This window comes from Hevea brasiliensis, chromosome 15 (assembly GCF_030052815.1).
Source record: "Hevea brasiliensis isolate MT/VB/25A 57/8 chromosome 15, ASM3005281v1, whole genome shotgun sequence".
NCBI classification, from domain to species: domain Eukaryota; kingdom Viridiplantae; phylum Streptophyta; class Magnoliopsida; order Malpighiales; family Euphorbiaceae; genus Hevea; species Hevea brasiliensis.
The window spans coordinates 54,870,595-54,888,840 of NC_079507.1; the positions used below are offsets into that span (position 1 = coordinate 54,870,595).

At 32.8% G+C, this 18,246-nt stretch overlaps 3 protein-coding genes across 5 annotated transcripts; 2 read left to right on the forward strand and 1 right to left on the reverse strand.

The window, feature by feature from the left end:
- The first annotated feature begins 3,519 nt into the window (after positions 1–3,519).
- Positions 3,520–7,761, forward strand: LOC110656574 (probable methyltransferase PMT9). Of its 2 annotated transcripts, none has more exons than XM_058136379.1 (8): positions 3,520–3,928; positions 4,220–4,384; positions 4,472–4,654; positions 4,917–5,511; positions 5,643–5,755; positions 5,889–6,109; positions 6,765–7,093; positions 7,375–7,761. In XM_058136379.1, exons 1-7 carry the CDS (start codon positions 3,689–3,691, stop codon positions 7,078–7,080), a joined length of 1,833 nt encoding a protein of 610 aa, XP_057992362.1. In that variant the 5' UTR covers positions 3,520–3,688; the 3' UTR covers positions 7,081–7,093; positions 7,375–7,761. The 2 variants fall into 2 exon arrangements, with proteins under 2 accessions (XP_057992362.1, XP_057992364.1); XM_058136381.1 differs by having other exon boundaries at positions 7,381–7,761.
- A 4,426-nt stretch (positions 7,762–12,187) lies between these two features.
- On the forward strand, positions 12,188–15,386 carry LOC110656573 (uridine kinase-like protein 5). Its single transcript, XM_021813417.2, has 14 exons — positions 12,188–12,343; positions 12,437–12,528; positions 12,704–12,773; positions 12,862–12,977; positions 13,124–13,220; positions 13,347–13,426; positions 13,534–13,728; positions 13,825–13,908; positions 13,995–14,055; positions 14,322–14,382; positions 14,460–14,553; positions 14,642–14,714; positions 14,785–14,867; positions 14,958–15,386. The coding sequence occupies exons 1-14, from the start codon at positions 12,232–12,234 to the stop codon at positions 15,105–15,107; spliced, it is 1,368 nt and encodes a 455-aa protein (XP_021669109.2). The 5' UTR covers positions 12,188–12,231; the 3' UTR covers positions 15,108–15,386.
- A 317-nt stretch (positions 15,387–15,703) lies between these two features.
- Positions 15,704–17,916, reverse strand: LOC110656572 (uncharacterized). 2 transcript variants are annotated; one of them, XM_058136674.1, is made up of 5 exons: positions 17,572–17,916; positions 17,115–17,212; positions 16,728–17,006; positions 16,193–16,232; positions 15,704–16,091 (listed from the first exon to the last, which is right to left on the reverse strand). In XM_058136674.1, the coding sequence occupies exons 1-5, from the start codon at positions 17,889–17,891 to the stop codon at positions 16,019–16,021; spliced, it is 810 nt and encodes a 269-aa protein (XP_057992657.1). In that variant the 5' UTR covers positions 17,892–17,916; the 3' UTR covers positions 15,704–16,018. The 2 variants fall into 2 exon arrangements, with proteins under 2 accessions (XP_057992657.1, XP_021669108.2); XM_021813416.2 differs by having other exon boundaries at positions 16,193–16,241; positions 17,572–17,854.
- Between the last annotated feature and the right edge of the window lie 330 nt (positions 17,917–18,246).

An 18,246-nucleotide genomic window follows, 5' to 3' on the forward strand; every position in this document is an offset into this window, starting at 1 on the left:
CAGCATAAAAATAAATGGGAGCTCAGCTCCCTCATCCAATCCATCAACATGCATAGAATATTAAGTTTACAGGTCCAAATCAAATAAACATTTCTAACACATGCGGAAATTCTAAGATTTAACAAGTTTATACAAACATTAGTAATCGACCTGCGAGGGAGAAAGCAGGTTAACCTCAAAAATATCCTCCTGTGGCTGAAAAATTTTGAACAGAGTGAGCGTTCGACTGCAGAGTAAAATATCAATTTTAACCATAATCTCTATAACTATCTAAAACTAATGCACCCTGTAGAGTGAAATGCAACATCAACAACATTTTCACATCATAACATCAAAAAGGTAATTTGGAGCACTCACGCACCCTGTAACATCAATCATAATATATGGGAGCTGATCCCCTATACAGCCCTCTTAAATCCAACCTGGTGCCAGCGAAGAACTCAAGCCGGACTTTCGCTTAATAAACCAAATCGGGGTCCCAAATAAGAACTCAAGCCGTCACTACCCCAAGGATCGGGTCCCGCCAAGAACTCAAGCCGTGACTACCCGCCCCGCCCATAGTCCACACCACATCACACGCACACCAACGCACGCACACTGCTCCAAATTACCACAACAACATCCATGGCACGTTAACAGTTATGAATGCAACATAAATCGTGCCTAGAGTTTAACTATATAAATATATGCATATAAGTGATGCATGGGCATGCTTGAACATATAATAATATCGAAATTACAATTAAAATTAATATTTTACTCACAGACTTAACAACGGTCACTGTGGCGGCTGGGCGGAGGAAGAAGGCTGTCCCGGCTCACCTGACAATTATATTACAATTATTTAATACAAATGACTCGATACAAATCAAGAAAAGACCAAATACGTTCTAAGTCGTGCCGAAAATCCGGCAGAGTTTCCCCTATACCTAGGACCTACTCAACCTGCAAAAGGGCTCAAAACACACTTCTATATTCACAATCCATATATTCACAACTCAATTACATCACACAGCCCCTCCTGGGCCCATCAAATCAATCATCCATCACAATATGTAAAATTTCAATTTAGTCCTTATTATTGATCATTTTTGCAAAAACTGCCCAAACAAGCTCTAAAAACTCTAAAACTTTTCCCCGTGGTCCTTAGCAATATTACTAAGCTATTGCAAAAAGAATCATAATTTTCTAAGCTACCACGAATATTTTATGGATTTTTAATCCTATTTAAGCACTAGAAAATTACGAAAAAGCAAGGTTCGGGTTTACCTTTGCCGATTCCGACTTCGGTGACGCGCTCGGGACATCTGACAATGGGGGGATAGCCAAAACCTCGATCCAATTCGGAGACTTTTCCCAGAATGCGGTTCGCCGTAAATTCACGCACTGATCAACTGTCTAATTTCCGCGAATTGAGGATACCTACACGAAGCCCATAACACGGGGGTTAGTACATAAATTTTTCAGAATTTTCTAAGCTCATTAAATGCTCGGAAAAACACTGCGAAGTTCCGTGGGACCCACCGAAAAACGGTGTCGAAAAAATTCGAAATTTATGTCGCCGCGAAACTCTCGACGAGTGGAGCGTGCTGGTACCCTCGGTTTTCTCGTGGGATTCACGGTTTTCGAGAAATCTAGCCCAAAAGTCGAAATGGGCTAAAATCTTTCCGAGCAAAAATCGGACAAACCGCTCAATGGATTTCGGTGTTCTTGGTGTCTATGGAAAGCTCTCGTCGAGTAGATGATTTTAGACACAAGACTGTGTCCGACAGGTGGCGGATCGGCGGATTTCGACCGAAGACGAAAAGCGAGGGAGGAGTTCGCGTGTTTTCCTGCTTAGCGCGCTACTGGCCGGGAAGGTCGGGGCCCACACGGCCTACTGGGTGGCAAGGGGAGGTGGCTGGCCGGCGGCAGGGGCAGGAGGAGAGAGAAAAGAGAGAGAGAGAGAGAAGGAAGAGAGGTCGACGCGCGCGGGGAAGGAAAGAAGAAAAAGGAAAAGGCCGGTCCGATTCGACCGGTCCGATCCGGTCCGGTTCGATTTGGCCGGTCCGATTCAAGATACAAAATTTTGAATTTTTACTCTGCCACGGGACCGAAAACGAGGTCCAAAAATTCCGAAAAAATTACAGAAAACTCAGAAAAATACGTAGACTCCAAATATATTTTTAGTTTTACCACGTAGTCTTTAAATTAATTTTTTAAAAATCATCAAAGTTTATATTTTCGGAAAATCGAACCCGATTTTTAAAATCCGAAAAATCTCAAAAAAATTCCAAAAATTTAAATAAAATTAAAATACCAATAATGCTCATAAAATAATAAAATTTAAAATTTCGGGGTGTTACATATTTTACAATTTAATTCTTAAATATTATAACTATTTATAAATAAGCACTTTTAATTTTATAAAATTCTATTTATGTTATTATTATTTTAATAATATATAAATAATTATATATATATATATATATATGATTTTATAATTTTTCATATTATATTATATTGTTATACATAAAAAAAAAATATGAATATTGATGCAAAATGTTATTAAAGTAAAATTTTAAGAATTAAATTATTTTCAAATTGATAATACCGTTAAAAGTATTTTGGTATTTTTACTAAATTTAATGAGGAACTAATCAAAATTCTAATAATAAAAGACTTACATATAGATTTATTAAAATATTAAGAACTATATTGCTTAGTTTTAGAACTATAAAGTCTAATTATAGGTTTAATTAAATCTCAATAATTAAATTATTAATAAAATTAAATCTCAAAACTAAATTATTTTCATATTATAAATAGAGTTAAAGACAATTTGATTATTTTTTCTAAAATTATTAATAACTTAATTAAAATTATAACAATAGAAATTAAATTATAAAATTTATTAAATTTTAAAAATTAAATTATTTAATTTTAAAAATACAATCACTAAGTTTTATGTTTTTGTCAAACCTCTGGTTTACCCATTATAATATTTATAGCCTATTGTTTGTTGAAATTATTGTTAAGAAAATTACCTTTTTAGATATATTAATTAAAGAATATTAAAAAATAATTTAAAATTAAATTTAATAATTTTTAATTATAAAAATATTAAAATAATCAAAATAATTAAAAAAATTTTTTTTTAATAACATTTAAAATAATATTTTTATTTTAAAAAATAATTTTAAACCCTTAAACAGAATATCAAACAATCACTATAATTATACTTTTTATTGATTTGTTATTTTATATAAATCAAATAAAATAAATATAATTTCCCCATCATATTGGCCTCACACTCATTCTCAAGCAACAACTGCGCTTAAAATACCCAAAAGAATAAAAGGAGTCCAAATAGCCCACAAAAGTCAAACGAAGTAGGTTTGCGGATAACGACACTACAAGGACACGCGTCAATTTACAATTTGCTTAAAAAGCCAATCCAAAAAATCAACCAATCAATTTCAGGATCTAAAATGAGCCCTGCCGCACGAGATAATCCTAAGACAGTACTTTCATTAACTCTAGCAAGCACCTGCACAGCGCAACACAAATCTCCTCGGTCTATCTCCAGACCAGTCCCGCGAAAATCTTAGCACTCTCACTCTCTGGCAAATCTGCTTCTAGGGTTCGGAGGCCACTATCCTTATCTGATTTTGTTGGGTCGGGTTTCTTTTCAGAGTCCTATACGGAAATGAAGCCGAAGAGCGAGCAACTTCGCACTTCCAAGCTAATTACCTACCTTCTAATCGGACTCGTTGTGCTTCTTGGCTTGACTTGTTTGTACCATGGATCCTCCGTCGCTCCTGGACTCTCCTCCAGATCCGAACGCTACTCTTTTAGCCATGAGGGCACCGACCCGGTTATTGGAGGCTTTTCCGAAACCCGTTATCTTGATGATTTGTTCCAGGAGCATATACCGCATAGCATTCCTGTACATTGCATATATGTGTTGATTCGAAATATTTAATAAGCTTTTAATATTTTTCTTTATGTTTTAGCTGGTTAATTACTTAATTACTATAATCTAAGCTTAAGTAATAATTTTTCTTGAATTGTATCATATGAATTTTTCTTTTTTGATGAAAAGATTTTTGTTTATTTTTGGTTTTTGGTGATTGGTACTGCAGATATGTTTATTTACTTGAATTGTATCATATGAATTTTTCTTTTTTTGATGAAAAGAGTTTTGTTTATATTTTGTTTTTGGTGATTGGCATTGCAGATATGTGATGTTAAATACTCGGAGTTGATACCGTGTTTAGATAGAAACCTTATCTACCAAATGAAATTGAAGCCCAATTTGACATTGATGGAGCACTATGAACGGCATTGTCCTCCTCAGGATCGCCGTTTTAATTGTCTTATTCCTCCCCCCATTGGCTACAAGGTTAGTGAGTGTTCTTGTGAATGTAATCGTTTGTTTCAGGTTGTTTTCAGTCAGTTTTGATTCCGACATTTATTTTTAGAACTCCAGATTCCTATAAGATGGCCTGAGAGTAGAGATGAAGTATGGAAGGCAAATATACCCCACACGCACCTTGCGCAAGAGAAGTCTGATCAAAACTGGATGGTGGTGAATGGGGAGAAGATAAATTTTCCTGGTGGAGGAACCCATTTCCATTATGGGGCTGATAAGTACATTGTTGCTCTTGCCAGGGTAATATGATAATGGTATCTTGATCTTTTTTTCGTTTTTTTGATTGAAAAGAGAAATGAAATTGATTTGAAATAGAAAATATACCTTGACAATTGTTGAAGCTAAAAGGTTGCAATATGATTGTTATGTATTAATTTCCAGTTCAAAATAGTCATCTGAACACTGAAAATCCCATTTGTTTCCCTTATCTATAAATATTGTATTTCAATCTGCATTGTTTATTTTTTTTAATTCTTACCAACCTTAAAATTATTTCATTTAGATGCTTAAATTTCCGAATGATAAACTTCACAATGGTGGGAATGTCCGGAATGTTCTTGATGTTGGTTGTGGGGTTGCAAGCTTTGGAGCCTATCTTCTTGCCCATGACATTATAGCTATGTCCATTGCGCCTAATGATGTACATGAAAATCAAATACAATTTGCATTAGAAAGAGGGATTCCATCGACTCTTGGTGTATTGGGAACAAAAAGGCTTCCTTTTCCAAGCAGATCATTTGAACTGGCTCATTGTTCAAGATGTCGGATTGATTGGCTCCAAAGAGATGGAATTCTTTTATTAGAACTTGACAGATTACTGAGACCTGGAGGATATTTTGCATACTCTTCTCCTGAAGCATATGCGCATGATCCAGAAAATCGAAGGATCTGGAATGCTATGCATGATCTTTTGAAAAGAATGTGTTGGAGAGTGGTTGTGAGGAAAGACCAGACTGTTATCTGGGCAAAGCCCACAAGTAATAGTTGTTTCTTGAAAAGAGAACCTGGAACTCAACCCCCTTTGTGCAGTATTGATGATGACCCAGATGCAAGTTGGAATGTACACATGAAGGCATGCATCTCCCTGTACTCATCAAGTAAGCAGCACTGATATGTGCATTTAATGCAGAGTGAGAGTTGCTGGCTTCTTTATGCCTTAAACTTAATTGATTCGGTGGTGGATTTTCTTTTTCTTAGTCATTTTCTTAAACTTGCTGCCTGATTACAGAGATGCACAAGGGAAGAGGAAGCGGACTAGTTCCTTGGCCACAGAGGCTTACTGAGGCACCTCCTCGTTTGGAAGAAATTGGTGTCAGTGCTGAAGAATTCCATGAAGACACTGTATGTTGTTATATTTTTAGCACTGCAGAAAATAATTATGTATATTCAGTTCTATCATGCTCACCATCTTCTTTTTAGTATTTTCCTATATTATCTGACAGATTTAAGCCACTAAAAGAGTAATGTGGTGCAGAGGATATGGCAATTTAGAGTGAGTGAGTACTGGAAGCAGATGAAATCTATCGTAAGGAAGAATTACTTCAGAAATGTCATGGATATGAACTCAAACCTTGGGGGTTTTGGTGCTGCTCTCAAAGATACAGATGTATGGGTGATGAATGTGTCTCCTGTCAACCAGTCTTCTAGATTGAAGATCATTTATGACCGTGGCTTAATTGGAACTGTTCATGATTGGTATGCATGTATTCTTGTTAATGCATTTGAGTGAGCTTAATTCTATAACAAGAGCATATTTTATACTTAATGCATTAGATTTTATTGGAAACAAGAAGATTCATAATATTAAAGTTGACTCATAATTCATAAATTGGTGAGCTGTGAATTAAACAAAAAAAGTGTATTGCAGAGACCTGAGGTTTTTTTTTAATCTTTTTGTTTGATTGTTTGTGTATGTGTGGTTGGGGGGGGGTGTTGGCAGGTGGGCTGTTGGGGGGGAGAGAGGGTGTTCTTCCAGCATGAACTTTAAAAGTGAGGAATTTGAACTTGAATAATGGCTCTTGGAATCTGAGTATTCTGACTTCTTGTTTGGCTTATGGAATGACTTTTGTGTCCTGGTGGTACCTGGCATGCGCAATTTTTTTTTTTTTTTTTTTTTGTTTTTCCTCTTCTCAAACGATTGTGATATTACATTTTCTCTTAGTTTTAAAGGCTGCATAATTGCTCATTTATATTGTAGACTGTCTGTTGTCATATAACTCATAGTATTACTACAAGGATTACAAATACTATCCATCAACAGGTGTAGTCATCCCTGTATTCTCAGTTCTGCATTATTTTTTCCCCCTGTTTCTATGTTTCTAACATGAGTTTCACCTGATCTATTTTGTAGGTGTGAAGCATTTTCTACATATCCTCGCACTTATGATCTTCTTCATGCCTGGCAAATATTTACCAAGATTGAGGAGTATGATTGTGGTTTAGAGGATCTACTAATTGAAATGGATCGGATACTAAGGCCAGAAGGGCTTGTCATCATAAGGGACAAACCCTCAATCATAAACTATATCCGCAAATTTGTGACTGCCTTAAGGTGGGATCACTGGATATCAGAAGTTGAACCAAGGAGTGATACTCTCTCCTCAGGTGAAGAACAAGTTTTGATTGTGAGAAAAAAGTTTTGGAGTGGGGAAGTTTCAACAATGTGAATATGGCTCTGAGGTATATATCCCTATCTTATTTCTCTTGTTAACAGACGCTTACTTCTTTTAACGCTAGTGTAGTTTTTTCTATTTCACTTACATTTATTACATTGGTTGAAACAACCTAAAGAAAAAACATGATAAGAGCATAGTCTGATTAGTAATTTTTCATTTTTTAAGCCTTAACATTGAATTAGAAGCTTTGGTTTAAACCAGAGCAAAATTGCTTCCTTTTCTTAGTACATGAAGAGAACCACTGTTGAGGTTTATTTTTCTGAAAGACAAATTGTTTCTTTGAAGGGGCAGCTTGTTGAACTTTTGGAATCCTGTGTGTCACATGATAGGGAAAGTCAGGACTCGTGCTCCATTGCCATATTGAGAGCAGATTCTTGTTTGTAAGGTTGAGAGTGAAGTAAGATTTATACCATTGTTCGATGGAATGTGCAAAGCACATACACGATATACAGCTTTAAAGGCTGCCTATCCTGGGGAAAATGAAGAAAAGAGGAGCTTCCATTTCAAGTATTTATTAGGAGATGGTTTTCTATTTATTGGGATGTAATTGTTTACACTAATGTTATCTCACATCTAATCTTGGAACTTATGTTGCTTATTTTTCAAAGATACTCTGTTCTTGGATTCTTTATATGGCATTGAAAAGAAAAGAAAAGAAAAGTACCATGATCACTGCCATCATTTGTTCCATTAAGGACGCTGAAGGACATGATACACGAGTCATGCACGCTTCTTTTTATTGGCATTTTTTTTCAATTGAAATCTTGAATCATGCAGGCTTTGGTTCTTGAACTTTATCTGATTCTTTGACTCTTTAGCAATTAGCATGTCATAGGTTTACGGCATGTTTGATCAAAAAAATAAAATTAAAAAAAAAAGCTAGATTTAAAACATGTTAGCTATGAATCTAACAAGGCATGCTCCAAGGAATCAATGGTTGGTCCGTGTAATTCGTTTTTGTCTTTTCACAATGGATGTGAACGCTTATTTTAAAATATTTGTATTTTTTTGGAATAAAAAAAATATATTTTTCACATCAAATGTATATAATTGTTTAAATTTAAATTATAAATTGAAGTGAAGATGATTATATTTAATATGATTTTAATTAATTTCACAATCATATGTAAAACATACTTAAATATGAAAATTTAGCCGTACTTATTGGTGAAATTTAATTTAACTTATTTTTAATTTTTTAGTAGGTTAAAAGTTTCAATTTAAATTAATTTAATTCAAAAATTAAAACTTATAAGTTAAATTTATCGATTTTTTGATTTAAATAAAAAAATTAAGAAGTTTAATTTTTTAATTTTTAGATTAAATTTCTTGATTTAAGTATTAAAAATTAAGAAAGTTAATTTCTTGATTTTCTTATTTTTAGATTAAATTTAAGTTAAATTGAAATTTTTGAATTAAATTAGATAAAAATTAAAAACCTCAATAAGTATTAGGATGTAATTAAACTTCAAGATTATCATAATACCAATCAAGTAGAATTTAAGAATTATATCATTTAATAATTTTGTAATCTTTTATGTTATATATATATATATATATATATATATATATATATATATATATATATATATATATATATATATATATATATATATATATATAAGGCAGATAGATTTTTCTTTGGTTCTGCCACATAGACTTTTAAAGCTATTACATTTATGCAAAATAGTAATTTTAAATTGTATTTATTAATGGTAATTTTTCTTGTTACATAAGATTTCAAGCCTACTTTTTCTTTTGTACTGCCAAATAGGATTTTAAATTTATCATATTTATATCAAGTAGTAATTTTTAATTAAATTTATTGATAACAAAATTTTTTATGTATTTCCTAAATAGTTGTAATATATAATTATTATATAATTTAATTATTTAAATATAATTTTTAATTAATTTGATCTTCCAAATTTAAATATTGAAAAATTATTAATTATCGAATATAATTATCATTTATTATCATGCTCTCTAACTTTTAATTTAAAAACGTCAATAACAATAAAGTTAAGATTCATATTTACTTTAAAGAAAAATCAAAATCGTTTAGTGAAATATTTTTAAAACATATTTACTGTAATTAAATTTAGTATTTAATTACTAATAATTTGTCAATTCAAGATATTTAATTTTAAAGTTTAATGAATATTATAAGACTCTTTAGTTATGTAACGGTTGGGCTCCAACTACTATAAGAATTGTCGGCTTTCGCAATAAGTCTCACAGTTTTGTCCCATAGATGAAATAGAGAACTTCCTAGGAGGTCACCCGTCCAAAAATTTCTTTCAAAGCGAGCACGCTTAACCCTGGAGATCTTCTAACTCTCCAGGCAATTTCGTCAAAAGGCGCCTCTAGTGATTAGTTTCCCCATTTTATATATAATTACTTTTTGAACCCAAGACTATCTTCGTGCTTTGCCCATGTGGAATTTGCCTAAGGAACCTTTCTCCCCCCTTTAGAGACTCAGCGTTTTCGCTGAGGTTTACCCCACCATCTCCCAAGATGACACGCGAGCAGCTCTGATACCAATTGTAACGGTCGGGCTCCAACTACTATAGGAATTATCAGCTTTGGCCATAAGCCTCACGGTTTTATCCTATTGATGGAATGAAGAACTTCCTAGGAATTATCTATCCTAGAATTTTTCTCAAGCGAGCACGCTTAACCTTTGAGTTCTTCAAACTCTCCAAGCCATTCCACCAAAAGGTCCCATTTTATATATCATTACTTTTTGAACCTAAGATAATCTCCGTGCTTTGCCGATGTAGGATTTGCCTAAGGGACCTTAGACAAATCCCACATCGACAAAGCACCGGAGAGATCCTGGACTTAAATTAATTGGTCTTAGAACACTGGTTAGCGCGCTTTTGGGTGTAAAAATCTAAGAGACAAATCGTGAGGCCTAGTATGGGCTGGGCCAAAGCGGATAATACTAGCTAGTAGGCCGGGTCGTTACAATTGGTATCAAAGCACTACACGTGGCCTCTTGAGCGATGATGGGGCAAACCTCAGCCAAACCTCAGCGAGGACGTTGAGTCCCAAAAGGAGGGGAGAAAGGTTCCTTAGGCAAATCCCACATCGACAAAAGCACGAGAGAGATTTTGGACCTAAATTAGGTGGTATTAGAATACTGATTAGCGCGCTTTTTGGTGTAAAAATCAACGGAACAAATCCGTGAGGCATAGTATGAGCTAGGCCAAAGTAGACAATACTAGTCAGTGGGCCGAGCCATTACAAATTATTATCACAATTGAAGGTTTAATTTTTTTTTTTTCAAAATATTTGTTTCAAATTAGAACCAATCATTAGGGGATATTTGAATCTTTATGAGAAGTTAATGATTAAATTTTTTTAAACAAGTCTGATTATTAAAGGTAGTATCTATCTATTAATTTTTATTTTCTTTTTTTAAAAGGAAAGGTCAACAGTAATTTTATTCTATGTTTCCTAAACAGTTATAATTATTAAATATAATTATCATCCATGAAAGTATTATGTTCCTCAATTTTTAATATGAAAAAGTAAATGGTAGTGAAATCAAGACCAATATTTATTTTGAAGGAAAATAAAAATCGTTTAGTAAAATATTTTTAAACACATTAATTGCAATTGTATTTAGTATTTAATTATTGATGATTTGCTAATTTTTTTTAATAATAATTATTTAATGACCTAATTAAATTTGATCTGAATTTTATCCAAACAGTTGATACTTTTTGTATTTGACACACACTAAATTTTTTTCATATTTGACACACTAAATTTTTGTCTTCTCGCTAAGCATTTTCTCCTTCATTTTATTGCTCTTAAATTCTCTTTTAATTTGTTCTATTATTTTTATTGTTTCATTCAAGAGTTATTTGTCTTGATTTATAAATCTTATTATTTTTAATTTTTATTTTACTTTTCTCACTCTTTTAAGCACACTAAAATTAAAACAAATTAATTTTTTTTTAAAAAAATTAAACAAATACAAATTATGAATTAAATTAAAATAATTAAACACAAATTAATATTATATTATAATTAATTAATAAAAGTCAACCTATATTCTCTATCTAAAGTCACCCAAATACACAATTTACACTTTTTATATAGCTCAAGTCATAATTTATTATAAGGGTTAACAATAATTTTTTCTCGTGTCCTTTTTATTTGTTTTTTCCCATTTGCGTATTATTTTGCTTTAGTTGAAATTTTTTTTTTTTGCAGCCAAAAAATATTAAAAATATATAAAAATAAAATTATATTAAAAGTTTAACAACAAGTAAAAATAATTAAAAATATTAATTGAAGTCAATTCAAATATATATAATAATTTAATAAATGAATTAAATGTTAAAAAAGTTCAAATTTGTAATCTTATCATGTTAGGTAATAATTTAGTTTCATCAATTTTATTTGACTGATAACATAAATAAATTTTAAATTATTTTTTAAATAAAATAATGTTATTATATTTTAAATAAAATAATTACATAAATTATCATTAATTTATGCATAAAAAAATTAAAAAATATATATTTTAAATAATTTTGTCATAAATTAATTTAAAATTTTACTATTAAAATTAAAATAAAAGAAAATTTATTTAAATGAAATTAATTAAATAAAAATTTTGAAAAATAATTTAATAATATATATATATATATATCCACTAGTTAACATATAAAATCTAGGCTAATGTGATAAGATTTTTATTTTGCACTTCATAAGTGTCCGTTAAGGGTTTAAATTATATTATTTTATTAAGAAAAATTATTGAGTAGACTTGAAACAATAAATTTAAAATAAGATTAATTATAATTTTAAATAAAATGTTATTTACAAAAATGGGATGGATGGATGGATGCATACACATGCTTTTGTTCACCCGTAGCTCGGTCTATTCTTTCCCCACTCATCTCGCTGTCAAAAATCACAGCAAAACAAACACGTAAATCACCACCTTAACATCCGATTTCATCTCACATCACAAAGGCTTCATCTTACTCTATCAAAATTCATACCCCAAATAAATAAATCAATAAATCACCACCTTAGCTTAAGGCTTCAATGCCAAAATTTCTCTCTACAACAACAACATAAACAGAGAGAGAGAGAGAGAGAGAGAGCTTGTGGTGAAAGATGGAGTCTGAAACATTAGCTACATTGGCTAACAGCATCAAAGATCACTTGTCTTTCCAATCTAATGGCTCCCTATCAGCTTCAAGCCCTCCTAAACAACCCTTTATTATTGGTATTTTATAGTTTTTTTTTTCTACACCATTTATATATGCAATTTTCTTTCAGTTTTAATCTCTTTTATTTCGTTGTTTCAATTATAATTAAGGTGTTGCTGGTGGGACTGCATCTGGGAAAACAACCGTCTGCAATATGATCATTTCTCAGCTTCATGATCAAGGCGTTCTTCTTATAAATCAAGTAATTTGATTTCTTTCTTTTTCTTGTCATTTTTCTTCTTCTAGTTCTTTATGATGTTCGTGAAATATTAGAGATCACAAAAGAAAAAATCATTATAATGAATCAAATACAATGGTTAATTTGATGGCTTTTCTTGGAATTTGTCCTGCATGCATTGATTTCCAATCATTTTTAGGATTCTTTTTATCACTCCCTCAGCAATGAACAATTGGAAAGAGTTCATGAGTATAATTTTGACCATCCTGGTAATTAATTAAGCATATCCTCATTCCAAGTTCTTTGATCAAAATACAGTACAATACATTTTTCTCATTATTGTTACTTGCTCTTCAGATGCCTTTAATACAGAGCTTCTCCTTTCTTGCATGGAAAAATTAAAACATGGACAGGCAATTACACTACCAAATTATGATTTCAAAAGCCATCAAAGTACAGGACCAGGACAAAAGGTACACAACACATTTGAAAAATTGTTGAGATATAATTTCCCTATTATGAAATGTTTGAATTGTCTTGAATCCCCAAATTATTGTTGACACTTGAATGGATAAAATTATTCTTATGGTTCAGTTCTACCTTTTTTGGTTAAGCATAGGTTAACCCTTCAGATGTTATCATCTTAGAAGGAATACTAGTTCTTCATGATCCCCGAGTTCGCGATCTCATGAACATGAAGATCTTTGTTGACACAGGTTCTTTTTCATCATCTTATTTATACATTTGCAGATTTTTTTTTTCTTCACATAGCTTATTTGTCTGTCTGCTTTTTTAGTGTTGATATCTTACTTGGTAACCATCACAATGATTTCTCAGTGCAGATTCTGACCTGAGGCTTGCGCGAAGAATTCAAAGAGATACTGTTGAAAGAGGAAGAAATATTCAAAATGTGCTTGATCAAGTCTGTGAAGTTCTTCTGTTCACCTCTTTGTACTACTGTTTCAGTACTATGGTTCTTTTATTCTCTTTGCATATTCTTTTCACTAACCATTTACACTTAACTTGCAGTATGCCAGATTTGTAAAGCCTAGCTTTGAAGAATATATTTTACCATCAAAAAAACATGCAGACATTATAATTCCTAGAGGAGGAGATAATGATGTTGCAATTGACTTAATAGTACAACATATCCAAAGCAAGCTTGGCCAGCATGATTTATGCAAAATATATCCAAACGTTTTTGTTATTTGCTCAACATTTCAGGTAAAAAAATTACTGTATACTTTATTTCTAGTTGAAATTTCTACTTTCTTGAAAAAGAGGAAATCATAATTGATAGAGTTTCTGAATTGCCTTCAGATAAGGGGAATGCACACTCTGATTCGTGATGTCAAAACAACAAAGCATGATTTTGTCTTTTATGCAGACCGACTAATCCGAATGGTAGATCTCTTGATGAGCAGAACATTCTGAAGACAACTGAGTTCTTGGAACAATGTAAAGCAATTTTCTTTGAAATAATGTTTCAGGTTGTGGAGCATGGTCTTGGTCATCTTCCTTTTACTGAAAGACAAATCAAAACTCCAACAGGTAATTCTGCTAATATCATTTGCTCCATATCTCTATCAGCAAAGGCATCCCTGTATTATCATCATTCATCAGCCATAAATGTTTTACTTGAAGTTCCCATCTCTGATAAATTTCTTTGAAGAAGTTCACATCTGTGTGTTTTTTCTCACAGATTCGAAGTTTGCTTCTTTCTGCACAGTCTGCATATTGAACTTGTTCAATATCTCTAAAAATTGGAGTGTCTTTCACAATTTGGTTGGTTTATATTTCATTTTCATGGTTTACAGGATCCATATATCCTGGAGTTGCATTTTGTAAAAGATTGTGTGGGGTATCTGTCATCAGAAGGTATGTGTTTCCATTTATCTACCAAGTTATCAGAACAAATTCAATGATATAACAAATAGTAAATTTCCTAATACCAGTGGAGAGAGTATGGAGAATGCATTAAGAGCATGTTGCAAAGGAATCAAAATTGGTAAAATCCTCATCCACAGAGAGGGCAACAACGGACAACAGGTTCGTGGGGGCAATCGACTATCTCACACTTCTGATCTTTTTCCATCTTGAGCATCATCCTTTTACGTAGTTATAAATGTTGATGCAGTTAATTTATGAGAAGCTACCTGCGGACATCTCAAGTCGCCATGTCTTATTGCTTGATCCAGTTCTAGCCTCAGGTTTGAAACACAAACCTGTAGTTCTCCTTAGAACATAATCTCAGGTAACATCACATCTATGCTTGAACAGGAAACTGTGCAGTCAAAGCTATATCACTTCTTCTTAGTAAAGGCGTTCCAGAATCTAGCATCATCTTCCTTAACCTCATAGCAGTAAGTCATTCAGATACTCATTTTTCCTCAGAAACTCACCAATTTTCTCTACATGTCTTGTTTCATTTTTACCAGAAGTATCTTGTGCAGGCACCTCAAGGTATTCACGCGGTCTGTAAGAAGTTTCCTAAAGTGAAGATTGTAACATCAGAGATTGATGTAACATTGGACAATGATTTACGTGTGATTCCGGGCATGGGGGAGTTTGGAGATCGTTACTTTGGCACTGATAAAGATTGAAATTAACAAAGAGTTGCATCTGCCTAGTCTGGGATGACTAAGTTCATGTTTCCAGCTTATTTCACCTTATATATATATATATATATATATATATATATATATATATAAAACCATAACGGAAAATACAAAATTTTCCCCTGGTTGAGTAAAATCTCTTTTGAAAGAGTAAAATGGGAAAAAAAGCACATTGATTTTGTATTTAACTTGTTCTAAATAATTAAATTCAAATGAATTGTGCTAACAGAATGAATGTGAAATTAACAATCAATTTTTATAAAATGGGTATCAACTACAATCCTACAAGATGATAGCGAAATGGATCAGATATACGTAGCTGTATCAGATGAGAATTGCAATCTCTCATCTTTATCTCTAGTTCTTCCTCTTCCTTTCAGTTTATCTTCTTTTCTAGTTTCCGAACAGTGTTGCAGAATTTCTAGGCTTGCATGCAACCATCCCCTACCAAAAGTCAGTCCCCAACAAAAATAACCCATGCCAGCCCAAAAACTCTTCTCAAATAAGCTGCCAAGTTAATTATGTCTCCCAAAAAAGATCAAATGAAATACTCGAGCATATCAAGAAAAGGAGAAATAAAGTTACTGATAAAATGATCTTTATCAAAATTTGGAATCGAAGCACAAAACCTGTGTCACTTGATGAAGGAGAAGAAACATACTTTCAAGAACACAAAAGACACTACAAATGCTCATATTGCAAAATTCCAACAGGAGAAAAAAAAATTAAATAAAAAATTCACACTAGTCTTCTACAATTTAATCAACACGAAGGAAATATTTCTATCTAAAGATCTTATATTCTCCAGTCCCTGACATCCTTTTTTCCACAAATGGTCCACATAAAAAGTGCTTGCAATCCTAATGAATATTTAATCCAAGAACATGTGGAGTTCTTCACTTCTTCCTACTCTTCTTCTTCCTAGAGGCAAAGCTGCTGGGTCCAATTTCAATTGACATTCTTTTTGTCCTGGAAAGTAGAAAATGTGAAGGGTAGTTTCAAGAGCAAGATTAAGTCTCAACAAATAAAGAAAGATAAAGAAGACAAAATAAAATAAGATAGCAATATACCGCTTAGAGAGCTCTTCTGACTCCTTGCCATTTTCTTCAACTATATCATCTGATGAGAAAAATGTTGTCAGATTACAAATATCAGGTAGGTGCCACAGTATATCTTTTTTTTAATGCATGCATTAAGAAAACAAGGAGAAATGAACATCATCATGAGCAAGATGTCGTCAAGTAAACTAGGATGAGCTGGTCTAGCAACTAGACAAAAGTGATTTTTATCTTCCCACTAAGAAAATTTGTTTGATTGTATATACTTCAACCAAATTCTATCACTATAGTAATATTTGGATACCTCCAAATATAGGTCCAGGTATCAATGAAAAAAAATCAGATTTCATATTAGGAAATTTTGCATGTACATCATCAGAATTACTTACAAATTCTGGGTATAATTACTCCCAGGACATATTTTCACCATCATTTGGATCTTCTATTTTTCTCATAATCCTGCTAATTGGTTACATAAAAGTAGAATAGGCAACACAAAATATTGATGCCTAGGTCAAAGTGGAGATAAACATAGAAAGTAGCAAACCTGCTTCATTTTCTCCATCACTTTCCTGCCCTGACTCTCCACCAGAACCCCATCGATCTCCTCTGTCATCAAAGTCCCAACGATCTCCCACAGGTGGCATCCAAAAGTCATCTCCTTCAGAATCACTGTTCTTATCAGAAGAATTCCTTACTTCAGAAATGATTTCCTCAACCAGCTTTCCCTCATTTTTCTTCTTTTTCTTCTTCTTCTTCTGACCATCTGTGCCAGACTTCAATTCTTCCGGTTGCCTTTCCTCAACTTTTCCCATTTCTTTTTGCTCTGTTCACAGTAATTCGCATTCAATATCAAGATCATTGATTTAAAATATTCCAGTCATTCCCAAAGATATACTACCAACACCATATAATTGACAAGAAAGCCACTAACCCAGTTTGTTAAGGAACCGCTTGCCATTGATGTGCTTCCAGATATGTTCCTCAGACTTATTGACAGTGTCCCCTGTCAGCTTACATATCAATTTTGAACTGAACAATGAAAAATATTGAACCGAATCACCATTGATCAATCACCAAGTTTAAATTGCTAGCTGAGACACAAATATGACATAACAAAAAGCAGGATTTTTCACTCACTGGGGTATCAAAGACTTCAAAACTAATGCAAGCCATTACAAAATTATCAGTCATGAAATTTAAACATATCAAAGAAATTATATTTACCAATAACAAGATTCAAAATCTCACGTGGAAAAAAGAAAGAGAAGGGGGGGAGGGGGGAGGGGGGGGGGGGGGGGGGTGGTGTGGTGTGTGGTGGGGGGTGAACTAGAAAACAAAAACCCTAATGAAAGGGAAACAAACGAAATGATGGGTCGGTCTGGAATTACCGGGAGAGAGGGTCTTGCTTGAACATATTGAGAGGGGGCTTATTGTGAGCCAAAGCAAAGTCGATGAGACCCAAACGGCACCGTTTGCTCTGCGAATACGATTCTTTGTCTTTGGCTAGCATCTCGTGCCCCGTCTCTACGCACTTGAATCTGCCATTTTCGAGCTCTGTGAAGGTCGGTGAGCCCAGCAAATTATTCCCTTCTTTTCCTCCCTTCTTCCCTTCTTCAGCCATAGCCACTGTTACAGCTGCCGGAAGAGGGAGAAGACGGGAGAGTTGTGCGTATAAATTTGAGCAGACCATGAAACGACGTTGTTTCATGCCCTTATGTAAAACGACAGCGTTGTGCTTCGCGCTTATGCCCTCTTTTATGTAAATTATTTTTACCCCACGTTAAAATTAATGCATAATATATCTTCTATTTTTAAAAATCAATGATTTAATCTTTTATATTTTAACTTTGCTAAATTGAAAATTCTCTATTCAATTTTCCATTAATTGTCATAGAAATAATCAAAATATCCTTAAAGATAAATTATTTTTTTTTATTTTTAAATTATATCAAAATTAACATAAATATATCCTGACTTTTCAAAAATTAATAATTCAATTCTTATATTTCGATTTATCAAAAGAAATACTCTATTTTTTATTATAAAAGAGAGACTTTCAACTT

Bases quoted from the DNA above. Each gene is read 5' to 3' on its own strand.
- LOC110656572 (XM_058136674.1), bottom strand. From the start codon at position 17,891: ATGAAACAACGTCGTTTCATGGTCTGCTCAAATTTATACGCACAACTC. The intron at 17,213-17,571 runs GTAATTCCAGAC...TTCATTGTTCAG, and splicing joins AAGCAAGACCCTCTCTCCCG to TTCAAAATTGATATGTAAGC. The intron at 17,007-17,114 runs GTTAGTGGCTTT...TACTGTGAACAG, and splicing joins GCGGTTCCTTAACAAACTGG to AGCAAAAAGAAATGGGAAAA.
- LOC110656574 (XM_058136379.1), top strand. From the start codon at position 3,689: ATGAAGCCGAAGAGCGAGCAACTTCGCACTTCCAAGCTAATTACCTAC. The intron at 5,756-5,888 runs GTATGTTGTTAT...AATGTGGTGCAG, and splicing joins AAGAATTCCATGAAGACACT to AGGATATGGCAATTTAGAGT. The intron at 6,110-6,764 runs GTATGCATGTAT...TCTATTTTGTAG, and splicing joins ATTGGAACTGTTCATGATTG to GTGTGAAGCATTTTCTACAT.
- LOC110656573 (XM_021813417.2), top strand. From the start codon at position 12,232: ATGGAGTCTGAAACATTAGCTACATTGGCTAACAGCATCAAAGATCAC. The intron at 13,909-13,994 runs GTAGATCTCTTG...ATAATGTTTCAG, and splicing joins CAGACCGACTAATCCGAATG to GTTGTGGAGCATGGTCTTGG. The intron at 14,383-14,459 runs GTATGTGTTTCC...TCCTAATACCAG, and splicing joins GGGGTATCTGTCATCAGAAG to TGGAGAGAGTATGGAGAATG.